Source organism: Mastomys coucha, unplaced genomic scaffold, assembly GCF_008632895.1.
Source record: "Mastomys coucha isolate ucsf_1 unplaced genomic scaffold, UCSF_Mcou_1 pScaffold15, whole genome shotgun sequence".
Classification (NCBI taxonomy): Eukaryota; Metazoa; Chordata; class Mammalia; order Rodentia; family Muridae; genus Mastomys; species Mastomys coucha.
In genome coordinates, this window is record NW_022196897.1 from 98,487,756 (window position 1) to 98,504,569 (window position 16,814).

The 16,814-nt window shown below is 42.9% G+C and overlaps 1 protein-coding gene across 12 annotated transcripts in view; it reads left to right on the forward strand.

The window, feature by feature from the left end:
* The window catches only part of Fmn1 (formin 1), a 370,679-nt gene that overhangs the window by 30,799 nt on the left and 323,066 nt on the right, over positions 1–16,814 (forward strand). For 9 of the 12 annotated variants that reach the window (XR_004118764.1, XR_004118765.1, XR_004118766.1 and 6 more), the window contains one exon: positions 5,555–7,545. The exons of 2 other annotated variants lie outside the window; for them this stretch is intronic. Coding sequence is in view for 7 of the 10 variants with exons in the window: in XM_031371363.1 (XP_031227223.1) it covers positions 5,676–7,545 (1,870 nt within the window). In the remaining 3 variants the exon portion in view is untranslated. Of the gene's footprint in view, positions 1–5,554; positions 7,546–8,998; positions 9,114–16,814 lie in introns of those variants that run through there. One more of the 12 variants, XM_031371375.1, reaches the window with a different exon arrangement.

Below are 16,814 nucleotides of genomic sequence, written 5' to 3' on the forward strand. Positions count from 1 at the left end.
CTCAAACGGAAAAAATCTGTGTAATGACTCAGCACTGCAGTCCTCCTTGCTAATGGATCCTCACAGCTAGAGCCTTGCGCCTTCAAGCCTCTTTTAGCTTGGTGCCTTGGAGGGTTCAGAGTGTTCATTTGCTCACACTCTTTTCTGGGTAAAGAGTTTTGGAGTTTCTTGATCACAGATACTGCCTGGGGTGTGAGGTCCATTGCTGCGTCACAAAAGCAGCTTGTGGCAGGCAGGGTTCATTTCTTCCTCCAACCCTCAGGTGGCTTTCTGTCAGTGAGGAATCAGGGCAGGAACTCAAGGCAGAAGCCTGGAGGCCAGAAGTGAAGCAGAAGCTATTGGAGAGTGCTGCTTATTGACTTGCTTACTTTAACACAAATCAGGACCATTTGCACAGGGTTGGTACCACCCACAGTGGGCCGGCTGGCTCTCCTGTATCAATCATTGATTGAGAAAATGTCTAGTAGACTTGCCTCTACGTCAGTGTTAGGGAAGCATTTTCTCATTTGAGAGTCCCTCTTCCTGATGTCTTTAGCTTGTGTTAAAGTCAACATAAAACCAATACAGCTACAGACCTTGGTCTCACAAATTGGTAAAGATACTCTACATTAAAGTCTCAGGAAGGACGAAGATACCACAATAGTAGGGAGCTTCAGGCTTTGCATTGTACTTATTGCTATAAAATCCCATATCACAATTTCCTGAACCTTAGCTTGAGTTTTGTGATAGGGACCAAAGACTTTTTTGTGTGTGGGTGCAGTGAACTTTATTGATGGTATTCAAGAGAGTAGGGCTCTCTAGATCCCTCCCATTATTCTGGGGGTATGGGATGGAAACTGTGAGACCAAAGGTAGTATTCCCTAATTCCAGGGTGTCAGTCACTGCTGGAGTCACCTCATGGAGTCAGGAACGAAGGGGGACTTGGAGGATGAGCCCTGGGCTGGGGGTTGAAGGAACTCCAGCTCAGCTTAGCAGCAAGTGTCCTAGAACATAGAGGGGTCTTTTGCAAGAGACTTAGATGGCAGTTCTGTATGACACAGGCTGCCCCCCCACAATAGTTCTTGATGAGAAAATGAGAAAGACATCCCTTATTTTGTCTATATTGTTTATTTATTGTTCATCATGAAAATTGGGTGTGTAGGACTTACTCCAGGTGGACCAGAGACTAAATACCTTCTGCAGGAAGGAATGTGTGGGAAGGGGAGCTTATTGGCTAAACCCTCTGGGTTGGTCCATCTAGAGACCTCATTGGCATGGAGAACTCTGTGCTATGTGACTAGAGATCACGATCTTCCCGTGGAGGTCATGGTCACGTCCTCCAGGACAGGAGCCCAGGTAGGGAATAGGTGAAACTCCTACCCATCTCAGGTTTGAGGGTACTGGGGTTTCTGAGTCCACTAGGCCTTCCCAGTCTTTATCTGGTGACAAGGCTACACTTGCCCCACAACTCCTCCCTTTCCTTTTTTCTTTTTCTTTTCTTTTTTTTTTTTTAAAGAAAAGGTGTCATTGGAGTGACTGTCTCTTATGTTATTTGTAGTAAAACTTTTGGATGGAGTCGGGTGTAAGTATTAAAATAGAATAAAACATAAGCCAGAGGGGTACCAAGGGGTAGGGGCTAGGAAGACAAGGGATTATTGGACTAATTAACTGTTCAGTGGACTGAAATTGAGGGTGGTTTTGTACAGAGTTTGTGTGAGGGTATTAACATTGGTTTTAAACAACGTTTGATTTATCTATATAGACATAACATTTTCCTCACTAGTGTGTAAGTTTCCCTACGTTCAATAGCCATTAGGCTCTGGTAAGAGAGTTCATCTGTTGCCGGAGGGTCTCAAGACTGTCTGTCATCTGTGGGTCTCACTGTCTGCTTGTCTCAAAAGCCTTCCATCAGATGATGTGTCTGGACAAAGACACCTTCACAGCTGCAGGCAGGTCCCAGGAGATGGCCAGTCGGTCTCTGTCCTGCGGTGGCAGCATTGTCTTTTTTTCCTTTTGGAAAGATAAATCTGTAGAATAATCATCAGAGGGGAGCAGAACCCCAGCAGGGGGATGTCTGTATAGGGTGGGTAAATGTATATGTTAAGCCTGTAACAGTTTGATTGGGAGCACATTGGTGGTCTGTTGTCAGGGTCCCAGGAAAAAGGCAAGGGTGTTTGAAGAACTTATTCCTGGAAGGGATCCTTTAAGTATTAAGGAAAGCAAAGGGCAGAGTTGGGAATTTACCAGTTTTAGGTAGAAACTATCATGTTAATTATGTATCTGAAATAGGCAATGGCAGCTTGTCTGTAAAAGGAAACTTGTTAATTAAGGATTAAATGATGGTTTTCAGAGTGGCTGGTTTGACCTGTGGGGTAGATTAAATATGATTTTTGAAGCCTAAACAAAATTTTAAACAAATTGAGAAATTTATAACCATTTTGGGTTAAAAAGCACGAATATTTTTCAGGTGTTCCTGCTAGGGAGAAAAACAAGCATTTAAACAAAGAAGCCTGGAAATTTGGGGGTTAAGGGTTTTAGGCGGGTTTTTTTTCTCGAATTTTCAGCAGCAAGAGCTCATCCATTATTTTTCTCGTTTGGTGGGCTCTTCACCTAGGTGGAGAGGGAGGAGCCTGCTCTGCCATGCTGTGGCTGTTGACCATCTGCTCTTGTGGTTTGGCCTTCAAACACAGGGCATTAGGCTACACTTCACATATAGGAAGCCCTGATAGACCTCTCAGGGGTGAGAAAACACAGCCTAAGATGGGGACTCCAGCCCAGATATAAAACGACATGAGCTGAGGCCAAAGCTAGTGTTCCCTAACTTCCAGGGTGGGTGTCCAATTGCCTCTAAGAACCACAGGAAGTCGAAAACAAAGGGGGCCCACATTGGCTTACAAAGAAGAGCCCTGAGCCAGGGTGAGGGAAAACTCTGGCTTAACCTAGCTAGTGGCCGGTGTTCGTGAGCGTGGAGGGCCTTCTGGGAGAAATTTAAGCAGCGAGGCTCTATAAGAGGAGGATCCCCTACCCCAACCCCCGCAGCGCCTCCCCCTCCCCGCCCCTTCCCCCCCCCCAATCCCTGACAGGGGTGAGGGCAGGGGAGGGGAGAAGAAACTGTGTTAGATTAAATTGACATGACAAAAGGGTCTTCTGTTCACCAGTAGAAGCAGTACAGGGGGAGCAGATTTACCCACAAACCAGTAAAACAGATCTGCCTTTTAAATTTGCTTCTTATGGGAAATCCTAATAGATAATTTCCTTATGTCTCTGACCTTCATTCTTTTCATCTGTAAAATGGTGCCATGCTGATTAAATGAGAAGATGAATTCAAAGTATAAGTATGTGTAAGCATAACTAACTCCTCATTGGGAGGAGGCACTAGGCAGTCATAGTCTTACTTGAAATCATGACATGAACTGTGAACTTCTACCAGGAAAGAATTCTGAGAAGTCTGCAGTGCACTTCTCTGCCTGCGTTAGACACTTCTCATTGTCCAGGCAAGTCAGTGAGCTACGCCGAGCTGGAGGAGAATACTTGAAGGCAGAGGAGGGAATCTTACGTCCCCACAGTTCACAGCAGCGCTTCTGGTCCCTCCCTTCTGTGTGTCTGAGAATTCATAAATGGAACTCTTGATGCTGAGTGCTCAATATCACGCACAGCACACACCCACCACTCTCTATTGCTGCTGTAAACCACAAACTAAAAGATTATCTCTCAAATGAGTTCTCAGATATGTTCAGAGCCTTTGTGCCAGTCATTATCAAATGTCCGAACACACATGGACGCTTAGGATGTACCCACAGCAAGCACTTTAGAAAGATTTTAAAGATATGATGAGTGGACTGAGAGCAGACCGTATGCAGCTGTGAAGAGGGTAGGCCTCTGTTGACTTCTCATTTCTTCTGTGGGTCTTCTCCTTGTCCCCTGATGGCCCTACAATTAAATGAATAAGAAATAACAGTATTGGCCAGGCACTTGGGAGGCAGAGTCAGGCAGATTTCTGAGTTCAAGGCCAGCCTGGTCTACAGAATGAGTTCCAGGACAGCCAGGGCTACATAGAGAAACCCTGTCTCGAAAAACCAAAAAAGAAAAAGAAAAAAAAAGAAAAAAGAAATAACATTATGGGCTGGAGAGATAGCTCAGCCGTTAAAGGCTAGGCTCACAACCAAAAATATAAAAAATAACATTATCTATGACTATGTACTCAATCTATAAGAATCCTGTCTCTTAGGAAGTAGGGTTTTCAAACAAGCAGGCATATTCTTATTTAAAATTATGTAATCTCTGAATCTTCCTGACACTTCTGTCTTGACCAGGTGACCCCACCCACTCACACCCACCCACCACTCCATCACTTGGCTTCATCTGTTTTCCTTAAGGAGTTTGTATTATACATTCTTCCTCCTGTCTGAACTCAAAATGTACTCTTACATAACTTTTTTTTCTGGTTTAAAACAAGTTAAGGAAAAAGAAAAAGAACACTGAGGGAAAGTAAATTACAAACTGTGTCAGTGGTTAAATGACGGTCATTTGGTTATTCCTAGGGACTGTCCTTTAAGTGAGAGCATCTTAAAGACTAGATGGTATGTTAACTTAATAAGAAATGAAGTGTTGCAGTATGGAGTTCTAAGCTCTGGATTTGCATGTGAGGGTGTTAGTTATGAAGACATTTTGGGACGCCTTCAAATCTCATAAAGAAGTGGTGACATTTCCAACCATGTCTATAATCAGTCACTAAAAATCCCTAAGGACCAGCAGTATTAGTCTCTCCTTTTCACACAGCTTCAAATAGTAACCAGGTAGAAAGGAAAACCACCTCAAAGCAAAATCAAGCTGAGCATGATGACACACACCTCTAATCTCAGCAAGGAAGCAGGAAGATCATCACGAGTTTGAATTCAGCCTAGTCTACATAGCAGATTCCAGGCCAGTCAAGGCTACATAGCAAGACCAGTCTCAAAACAAGACAAAACTTGAGTAAGCCTCCTGATTTCCTTAATTTTGAATGTTGAAATGTAAAACTTCCTAATTTTTGTACAAAGCTTTTTGATAGATCATTGCAGAGAGTCAAGCAGGCCTGAAGCTTCATCTCTCTTCAGATATCTGGTCTGATTACTTTTACTCCATACTGTGCTTCAAAGTAAGAGAATCTTAGAATGTTGTTTATGATAACAAAAGCTTGTCATCTTCTAGAATAATATTCCAAACACAAGTCATTAAAACAACTATCATTTCTAAGGTTCTCAAAGTCCTATTCTCCCAGAACTCCTGGAAGGTTCAATAGCTGTTTTACAGAAGAATAGAAACTGTGGTCTGAAGAAGTAGACAGACTGGCTCTTGGCTGTACAGTGGGATCCCAAATGAAGAAGGGGGACTTGTCCTGGGACTAAAATGAAAGCCCTTTCCTATCTCTTAGCTATAGAAATACCTTGTGATCAAGGTGGGTAGGAGCCTAAGAAGCCACAGTCAGGCTCCCGGCCAAAAGGAAGGACCAGTGTGGTTATGCTCTGATTGATGTCGGCCAGTGATGTGTACACACTGTTAGACCAGCAGCTTTCTTCCTATGTTTCTCTAACAGGCAGCCTCATTGCCAGAGAGGACTGTCAGCTGCCTGCCCGGCCTAGCCACCATCACATGCCTCCCGACTGGAGCTGACCGCGGACCAGCATCTCCACAGCATGAATAATTAGGTAGGCATAATGGAAGGCACTCACTGCACCCTCCAGCTGCATAACCCCATCGCTGAACTCTGCTATATCAGCTTCTATCTTCCAAAAGGGGAAGTCCGAGGATTTTCATACAAGGGCACTGTAAGTCTAGACAGATCCAATAACGCTTTCCATAACTGCTACCAAGTCAGGGAGGGGCCAGACATCACCAGCCTCAGCCAGCAGCCGAACGAACATCCAGGCGACATATTTTTCAAACAGACTCCCACAAAAAACATCCTGACAGAGCTATACAAGCTCACAGCCGAGAAGGAGAGGCTGCTGGACAGTCTGCTGAGGTCAGACAACATCCTTGGCATTTCTATGGGGAGCCAGGAGGGGAAGTTGCAGGAGCTGTCAGTAAGCCTTGCCACCAAGGACGACTATTTCCAGAGTCCTCGCAACTGGCATAGAGAACTCCCTGTGAGCTCTCTCATTAGAAGGAGCACCCAAGAGAGCAAAAAGCCCCGGAGGTCTGTCAGGAGGAGAGAGAGCCCGGAGGAGCTCCGGCAGAAGAGAACCAGGAGGAAAGGGCGTGGCTGCCAGGAGTCAGCATTTCAGATGGGGAAGGACCAGGTCTGTTCCAGTAGCTCCCTTTCTCCTCGAGCTAGGCCTAATCTCCGGCTCCTAGAAGAAAGAGGAAATTTAGTTCCTCAGGGAGCACTTACCTCTTCGATACGGAGAAGAGAGAGCTGCCCTGCCAACATCCTCAGGACACCAGATGCAGACCTGGGCTTTGGAAACCCTGGGAGGACCTCAGAGGACACTGATCTTGAAGGACCTCTGTCCCCTGACAGCAGCCCCACCGAGGTAGGATATGCTGACGTCGGAGGGCAGCTCAAGAGTTCTCACCAGCAGGAGCCCCCACAAGCAAATCTGTCTGAAAGTCATGAGAAACGTCCAGGGGCAGAGAGGTGGGGCAGCGGGACTCGGAAGTCAAAGTCATTGGAGCGGACTTGCAGCAAGAAACCTGTTTCCAAAGTGGTGGCCAAGATCCGGGAACCATCTGCTCTAGGAAAAAGACTAGTTAGGGTGCATCATGACAGCAAGGGCAAGGTTGCCTTCTGCCCAGAGACCCAAACTGAGTTTATCCCAAAAGCTGACTTCCTCACCCTCCCAGGAGGTGAGGCTGAGACTCATAGTTCCAGGAGGCTGGGGGAAGAGCAGAGAGGGACCAAGTCATTGCAGTCCTCAGCCACAGAAAGAGTCTCCACTACTAAAGAACCAGCCAGCACCGAGGCCGCTGTGAACAAGGTTCTCCGCAAGGTGATAGAGAGTGAGAAGTTAGACGAAGCCACCGAGGGGAAAAGGTTGGGCTTCTCTGTCAACAGAGGGGCCACCCACACTTTCCCAGAAACTCGAAGCCAAAGGAAGCCTGGGCTACGGCAGAGTGGCCATAAATTCTTGCTTCTAGATCTACCCCATACGGTAGGTCCTGATTCCCCACAACCCAAATGCGATGAGAAGAAGCCAACCCCCCAGGGTTCGACAGCGCTCAGCATGGTATTTAATAATTCATCGCCTCAGTCCAGCGCACACAAACGGCTGTCACCTGTTCCCTCGCCTCTGTCTCCAAGGTGCCCCAGCCCACAGCAGCACCATAGGATCCTCCCGCTCCCTCCACTGCCTAGTGAGGGAGAAGCTGCTTTTAATGAGTACCCTAGTAGAAAGAACGGCTCCTCTGGGTTCCCCTCTGCTGACACCTTGGAGCCATCATCATCTACGAAGGTCACGGAGACCAAAGGAGACAGCCCGACTTCCCTCAGAGCAAGCCAAACTTGGCTGGTATCTGAGGAAACTTCCGAAAAAAGCTTGGGGCCAGAGAAGATCGCAGCTCCACCTCAGCACCCGTTGCCACCAGGTTAGTCTCTGTTTAAGCTATTTAGATCTGTTCTTGGGAGATTCAACAACTATTGATACACTTCTGCTGCTAAGAGACTGGCTAATTCACAGTGGACTGATATTCCTAGGGCTGTGTCATTCAGTAACAAGAAAGCCGAGAATTGTGAACAGGGTGTGGTGACGATAAAGATGCTGTTGACCCAGAGAACTAAGAGTGAAATTGTTTCTAGAATGCTTTATACGAGCTTGGAGATTTATTTGTTTGTTTGTTTGTTTGTGGCACCTAAAGTTGCCTCCACAGTTGCTTAAACCTGAGACTCAAAAAGGACAAGGCAGAGAAGCAGCAGCTTGTCTCTGCCTTTGATGTTAGCACTGAGTAATTGGCCCATTGACCTAAATTCTACTAGTGATGCTCTGGATGTCGTTGTCAGGCAGTCTCTGAGCAGAATCACAAAGCCACACTGTTTTCACTCACAGGTTGGTAGCTACTTAGGTTTTGGTTGTCTTGTTTTCTACAAATATATTTGTAAGTGACATGATTTGTGACAAAAACCTTTTTTTTTTTTTTTTTTTTTTTTTTTTTTTTTTTTACCAGAAAGGAAGCATTCAACTGAATCTGAATATACTTGGGTGCATAGTGTGCTGGTCCCCCATCTATAAACCTAGAAGCTGGGCAGCTGAAGTAGTAGAATCATCAGTTTAAGACCAGCTTTGGCTACAGAGAGAGTTGTTTAAGGCCAGCCTGGGTTACAGAGGGAGTTCAAGAAAGGCTAGCTCTGTGAACAAAACACAATATTTTTTTTTGTTTGTTTGAAAAAGGAACTTGGTTCAGGTTTTTCTTCCAATCTCCTTTTCTATTTAGCCACCCAAATGAGCACAAAGCAGCTGCTGAATGTTAAGTATGTTTTGTGTATGGGTTGCTACTGTGACTAGAGTAACAATTCCATTTCTCATGCATGACTTGTATGCTTGGTACATGTTTACATGAAAATAATTTTGAGTGTTCCATCAGGAACTGCCGTACCCTTGGCATTTTCCAAGCCAGTGCGCCCAAGCATTCAGGTTTCGTATGTCACTGTACAGGCAATCAGTTCTTCAGCAGCGTATGCTCAGGGTCTTAGGCTAGGAAAGAACTTGTAAATGATATTTGATCTCTTAGAAGGTACTGGAATTTTATTTATAGAAAGTCTTGTAACATTTTGAGATAAAAATGTTGATCTAGAAAATAAGAGTTGCCAAAAGCTTTCTGTTTTTCTTGAACTTGTGACATTTTAAAATTTTCTCTACATCCTTCATGCAGGGAGACTGTTTTTAAAAATGTGGTAAATGCTTTTCCCTCCTCTTCATGTAATATGTTGATCTTAGTTCAGCCAAATTTGCCACTTTCTGCCTCAAAATGAAAGTCATAGTATTGTAAAATTCATATTATGTATTGCACAGAACTAAATAACGACAATATTTTCTGAGTACAGATGCTGGCAACTTGGAATCAGTTGACAACCAAGCTCAGTGGAGTTTGAGAAGGGAGCAGAGTGAGGAATTGTTGCCTCAACTCTAAAGTCTGTGTTATGGATAGCGTGGATATCAACCTGAGAGAGTCTAAATTCACCTGCGAGGTGGGCCTAAGGGCAAGCCTGTGATAGTATCTTGAGTATGTTTGAGTTGAATGTGGGAAGATCTATCTTGGTTGGGGTTGGGACCATGCCCTTGGCAGGGAATACTGGACCGTATAAAAGTGAGCTGAGATTCAGCTTATATTCATTCATTGCTCCCTGCTTCTGGATTGTGAATGCAGAATGACCAACTGCTTCAGGTTCCTGCTGCTTTGGCTTCCCAATCATGAAGGGCTCTGAACCAAAACAAACCTTTATCCCTTAAGTTGCTTGTGTCAGGATGTTTTACCACAGCAACAGGAAAATAAACTATGACTTAGAAATTACATCAAATGAAAGAGTTCTATGTACTCCTCATCCAGAATCTCTGCATTGAATGTACTTGGTATTTCACAAGACTATTGTCCCTTAATTTAGGATTACTTAGTCGCTTGTTACAGTTTTTTTTTTTATGTTATAAAAGCCACATCCTTTTATAAGCTAGTAAGGATTAAGCTTAGTTGTCTGTAAGCACATAAGAGGACTTTCAGTTTCTTTTGGCAATTGACTGTGGACCCACTGTGGACATGTTGAATGGATCGTTCCATTTTCCATGTGGCTTCCTCTATGCAGTTGTTCATGATCATTCTTTTTACTTTGGCCCAGTCTTCCACTGGGATCTTAGGTAGCACTTTTAGGAGCCAATTATAACAATCACAGGGATTCCCTACCATGGAGACCTCCTATGCATCTAATGTCATATAAGGAGTTGAAAAGTGGGAGGAGAGTCAGAGGAGACGAGACCTTCGTTTCCATAGTAATTACCACCTCTTAGGCTTTGTCCTAGGACACTCAAAACTTGTTTTCTCATCACTGTCTTGAGAAGCATGGATGAAGGGTGAGTTCTAGCTAGCACCTTGGATCTATGGTATATCTTTTTGTCCCTTTTCTTCTTTTTACTTCCCCTTCTATAGCCAGAGTCCTTGCCATATTTTAGGTACTCCTGCTGCTGGTGAGTTTGGAGACCATCTTCTTTCTGGCTGCTTCTGTCTTGCTTTCCACATTTCCTCCCTCTCCGTCTCAGCAGAGGGCTCAGTAGCAGCCAGCTCTTCAGCGGTAACTCATTTACCATCACCCTACAGTGGTCCTTCATCCGAATCCAACACCCATCTTTCCCCCAAGTTAGCTATTAACTAGATGGGGTTTATGGTCTGTAGACATGTATTTCCTGTGGAAATCACAACAAGGGTTTTCACTGAAGTGATTCGAGTAAGATAATTGAAAACACTCTTTAATTACTCAAGTAAGAGATTAACTCCTTGGGGTTTAGTGGTCACATTATTTTCAGGTTTCCTGTTTTCATTTATTTTTGACCAAAAGACCCGTTAATAGTTGGAAGCCTCTAGAGCTACAGACAAGTAAATTCTGAGTACAAAGTGAAACCCACATCTTACAAGACCAAGCATTTAAATCCAGTGTCAAAGCTACCATGCAGGACATAACATAAAGGTATCAGAAAAGCCATCGATCCATCTCCTATTGGCTTTAAGTTTTCTAACTCTTCATCCTATGAGCTACATAAGCAGTTTCTTGCATGTTAACAATATGATCAAACAGAACATACACTAAATATGAAAAGCATCAAGATTGTTCTTCTCATGGACCCATCTAGTGACCACTCCATACTGCTTTTACGGGACCTTACTTTGACAATAGAGGTAACTCCATGTTACCAAGTCTCTGAGAAATGTATTTCCTTAAAGTAACTTTGAGGGATGTGTAGTCGTGCGAACCTTCGTAACAGTGTTTTGGGAGCTTAGCATTGAGATTTTTTTCTCGTTTCCTGTTTTCATTTATCTTTAACTAGAAAGAGCCCCTTTAATGGTACAAGCATCACATGACAGTTGGCTCACCACACTGAGGAGACATCTAGTCTACTTTTGTTGTTTAGCAAACTTATGATTTTTGTCCTTTGGAGTTAGTGAGGCACAATAGAAGTACATGCCTCAAGCATCAAGTTTCTTGATTTAAAAAATTATTTTACTAATTCTTGTGCTCACAAAAGATGTAATCAATGCCAGTTCTTTTAGCATTGAGAGGCACTTGTATCTAATCCTCTGTCAGGGCTTTGGGCCTATAATATGTAGAGTAGATATAATTTTTTGCATATAAATATTGAGGTTTGATGTAATTTGATGAATTTTTTTAAAAGTTCCAAATATTAATAGATATAGATGCATATTTAGCTAGCTTCAGAACATATGGTATACATAGAAAGTTACCCATAATTGCAAGGAGAGTAGAGAGATTTCAGGAAGTTCATATACCTTATTGCATCTAGAATATAAAAAGGAGTATAATTGAGTCAACAAAAGATATAAAGATTCATCATTATAATTATATATATGACCTAGTGACCCTACCTTTAAGAACTTTGCTTAAATGAATGTATGTACCTATATGATTACATACACATAGGTATTTGCTGCAGCAGTTTAACATTTTATTATCATTATTATGAGTGTTACTTGTGTGCATGCATGTGATGGAGGTCATGTGCAGGCATAGGCGTAGGAGCACTGCTTTGTGGTGACAGTTCTCTGCTTGTACCTGTATGTGTGCTCCTGGGATTGGCTTTAGGTCATCAGGCTTGCGTGGCAAGCACTTTACCAGCTGAGCATCTTGCTGGCCCTATAGCAATTTTTTATACTTTCACAACATCTAGGGGAAAAAAAACCCTGAACATTCATGAACGAAGACACATTTAAATAAATTGCAACACATTTCTCCTCTGTAATACTATGAAACTAAAGTATTAATGTAGATTTCTAACAAACTGCAAAATAACATACAGAATGCTCTTGTTTCTTGTAAAACCAATGGGTCTTCTTCCCATATATAAATATGTGTATTTTGCACACACTTGAATGTCAGAGAGACAGGTGTAAAGAAGAATTGGCCAGGCTGTTAACATTCAAAGGGCAAGACAGTGGGGAATGGACCAGAGAAGATGTGAGAACTGGGTGGGGAATGGACCAGAGATGTGAGAACTGGGTGTGTCAACTCTTTTGCCTTTCTACTTTGTGTATTCTTTGAGGTGCATGTAACTTTTACAATTCTGAAAGGATTATTTTTACCATTTTATTTATTATTTTTGTTTGTGTGTGATTGTGCATGTAGGTGTATGCCTGTGTCCAGGTCGAGGCCAAAAAAGATCACGTGTTCTGCTCTGTCACTCTCCACCTTATTCTCTCGAGGCAAGGTTTCTCACTGAATCTGGAGCCAGGCTGGCAGCCAGCAAGCCTCCTGTCTCTGACCACCACAGTGCTGGAGTTGTAGGCACGAACGCAGCCACGCAGTTTTGAGGGAAAGAAATAGCACACCAATATTAGCCAGACTCCTAAGCTACACATCGCAGTGAACAGTTAAAATACAGTTAAAATAGCCACTTGAAAGGGAATCTATAGAGATTCATATTGTGTTTTTACATTTTCAGTATGTATCCAATGAATTTTTATGCACTTATCCATCACCAAAAATGAAAATTCTGTGACAGCATTGGACCTAGAAAAAATGATTAATTTTATATCTTCTTTCATCACTCATTTATTCCTGCATTCAGCCTTTCTTCATTCCCTAATGTTTAACCCCTTTTCTTTCCAACATGCTATGCTTACACCCACATGTACATATGTTTATGTACACACGTGTATTATTGGGTAGATTCTGTGTATGAGGGAGAACATGGTTCTTTTTCTGAAATTGTGTGACTTTGTGTAATATCATACATTCTCAGTCCGTTCATTTTCCTGAAAACTTTGTGCTTTATATTTCTTTGGAGATAAATAGCCTCTCTCTTTCTCTCTCTCTCTCTCTCTCTCTCTCTCTCTCTCTGAATGTGTGTGTGTGCACTATAAATCTTTTTAAGATTGATTTTATTTTATGTATATGAATTTTTGCTCACAGGTATGTCTGTGCCCCCCTGTGAGGGCTTGGTACCAATGGGGGGCAGAAGAGGGCATGGGATGCCCTGAAACTAGAGTCATGTGTGGTTGTGAGCTTCCATGTGGGCGCTGAGCATTGAATCACTGTCCTCCACAAGAACAACAAGGCTCTAAGTACTGAGCTATCGGTCCAACCACATAGACCAAATTTTCACTATCCATTCATGTGTTGGAGGACAACGAGGTTGATTCCAGTTCTTTGCTGTGGTGAATCAATAAATGTGGTGTGTAAATATCTCAGTGGTGGTGTATAGAGTTCTCTGGATAAATGCCCAGAAGTAAAATAAATGGACCATATGGTAGCTCTATTTTTAATTTTTGAGAAATCTCAAAGCTGACTTCTACAATGGCTGTATTTAGTCCCCAACAACGGTGAATAAGAACTTCTTTCTCTCCACATCCTCTCAGTCTCCAGTCAGACCCATTGATGAGAGCCACTCGGACTGGGATGAGGTGCTTTGTCAAAGTAGTTCCAATTTGTATTCTTCCAAGGGCTGGAGATGTTGAACACTTTTAAGATAGTAATTAGCTATTTCTGTTTCTTTTTATAAGTGTTTATTCAGTTCATCTGCCTATTTGTTGATTGGTAGTTTTGGTAGTTTGATTTCATTAGCATTTAATTTTTGCAGTTCTTTTTGAAGTCTAGGTCTTCATTTCCTTGCTTGAGGGTGATTAGTAAAGGTCTTCTCCTGGCCATTCATGAGACTGGCCATTCGTGAGCTCTGCCGGTTGTCTCTTGTGCTGTACAGAGACTGTCCCTTCTCGAGTAGTCCCATCTGTGGATGCTTAGAGTTGCTTCCTGCGCTGCTGCTGTTCTATTTAAAATTGAGACAGCTAATCTGGTACCTATGTTTCCTCTAAAAATTGCAATTTTATTTCTTTAGGAAAAAAAAAACAAAGAAATATGCTTTACTGAGTGTCATGTATACATGGGGGTAGGATTATAGTGGAAGCACATTTTTCTGTGTTTTTCCTGTGCCTTCCAAAGAAGCAAGAAACTCAACGATGAGAATGTAGCATTTGTCAAAAACAAACAAACAAACAACAAACAGGAAATAATCTGGAGAGCCATGAAGGTAATGCCCAAAAGGAGTATATTTGATGGTAAAATTAGATGAGTAGCACAAAATCCAGAATCTAACCATGAAGGCAATACAGGGGGGCTTCTGGATTCAAGAGAAGGAACAGACACCTCCAGACCCTCCCAGGAAGGGGGTCAGGGTTCCAGGAGGGGTATGTGACAAAGAATGGCATGGTCCCAGGGGCTGCGGGGGCTGAAGGAGGGACCAAAAGGAGAACATGTGGGATAGCCTGGCCTGACTTTCTAAAGTAAAGCCAAAGACAAGTGTAAGGGGACCACCAAGCCACTGCCTTATGGCCTGCAAGGTCTGCCCTTCAGGGCCCAGAGCACCAAAGGGTGAAGTGGACCCTGAGGAGCATCACACGGGAACATGACGCAGGTGGACTCCCTGCAGCATGGAGACCAAGAAAAGACCTGATTGTACCTGACCTGGAGGAAGTCATCTCAGTAGAACAATCTGCTCTTAGGTAGTTGGGAAGCAAGTGATAGGCAGGAAATTAGGGGCGATGAGGAAGTAGAAGCAGTAGCTAATATTTCCTACCTGATCTACCAGTGACTAGATGTGGAAAGACAGAGTGGTCTTTAGATGGCCAGAGTGAATAGGAAGATGTGGGGCACATGGCTGCCTTGGTGGTAAGTGAGCATGGTAGCGTTTCCCTTCCTTTTCATATTTTATACCCGTATTGAATCAGGTTGACTGTCTCTTTCATTGTTAAGAGTTCACACATAAAAAAAGTAAATGAATTAGAAATAGAAACTTCTTGTGTAGTCCATAGATTCAGAAAGAAATTACCTTTTTTTTAAAAAAAAAAAAAACCAGAGCTCATGTTTTCAACAGGGATTGTTATCATGTTGCGTCTGTCCTTTTGTTTTTCAAGAACACAGAGTTAAATCTGTCTTACTCAGATATCTCACATTAAGAATAGATGGTCAGTATATGAAGCACTCTGCCAATGAATGATTTGTACTTTGAGGTCAGTTTCCATACACAATAAATGAAGAGTATTTCTGAATGATTATTTGAAAGGAGTAGAACATGTGGCCTTATTGGAGTGGATGTGGCCTTGTTGGAGTGGGTGTGGCATCTTTGGAGAAAATGTGTCCATTTTTGAGGTTTGAGGCTTTGAGGTTTTAGAAGCTCAAGTCAGGCCCATGGCTCATTCTCTCTTCCTGTTGTCTGCTGGTCCAGAAATAGAACTCTAAGTTACTTCTCCAGCACAATCTCTGCTTATGTGCCACCTTGATGACAATAAACAAAGCCTCCGAAACTAAACCAGCCCCAATGAAATGTTACCCTCTATAAGAGTTGCCATGGTCATGGTGTCTCTTCACAGCAATAGTAACCCTAGATAAGACATGAGTATTAAGTTTTGGAGATTACTGTGTGTTTATGTATAAACATGTAGTTATGTACACACACACACACACACACACACACACACACACACACACAAAACCATTTTGCCAGATTGTCTTTGGTTGAGGCATCTAAAAACTCATACTTTTGAAGCTGCCATGGTGGTACATGTCATTAATCCCAGCACTTGGGAAGTTGAGGCAAGTGGATCGCTGAGATCCAGGTCAGTCAAGACTACATATTCAGACCCTGTCTGAAAACAAATAAACCCAAACCAGCAACATGAAACATCCTTTTGAACCTGTAATTGTATTACAAGCATTTAATCTAATTGAAGAAGCTGAATATTGTCTATTGAAGATATATGTTTTACCCTATTTGTTTAGAATTCCTCTGAGTAAGAGAGTGTGTGTGTAGGTTTTATTTTTTGGCCCACACTCTGTCTCTTGAGAACAGTTACTATGTAAATAACATTTTCTGTTTGTTTGTTTGATGGAATTTACCTGCTTTCTGATTAGTGTTATTAAATAAATACCTTTTTTAAAAAAATAGAGTCTTACTATGTAGCTCAGGCTGGCCTCAAACTCATCACTCTCTTGCGTTAGTATTCTAGGCCTGAGTCAAGACACCCAGCTGAGTAATTCTTAGAACTCAAACCATATTGAGTGGCCCATGGAATGTGAAGCCCGGGCATGCCATCTGTCTCAAGATCCTCTGCATGGCCCGGCAAGGCAGCCTCCAGTTCTTAGTGTGTTGAGGAGTTTGCCACTCCCACAGAGAAGTCTGTGAGTTATTCTCATCTGTGTGTTTCAAACCTGATTCTTTTTATGGGGCCCAGAACCTTACAGGAAAGGGGTGGAAACTAGGTTAGAATTAGAGTTGAGACCTGTAGAAGGTTGCCGATGGGTTTGTAGGGTCTTTGTAGGACAATTGGTAATAGAAAAGATCACAGAATAATGGGAAGAGGACTGTAGGAGAAGTTTGGGTTAAGTATCTGGGCAGGAATTCCCTGCTCCTGGGAAGAATGCTTCATTCTCTGTAGGGAAGGAAGTTTGGGACAAAGGGAAGCATGCTGTTGGCTGTCAGAGCCCAACAACTAGCAGTGTGATAACTGAAGATAAGCAGAACCTTCCCTGCTGAGAACTAAGCTGAGGCTGCCTGGAAGATGCTGTTAGCTCACCAAGAACAATATGGCCTAATAGAACAGCAGGGTTCCCAAAAGGTGAATCCAGGCATCAGTGGAGGGGGCGGGGG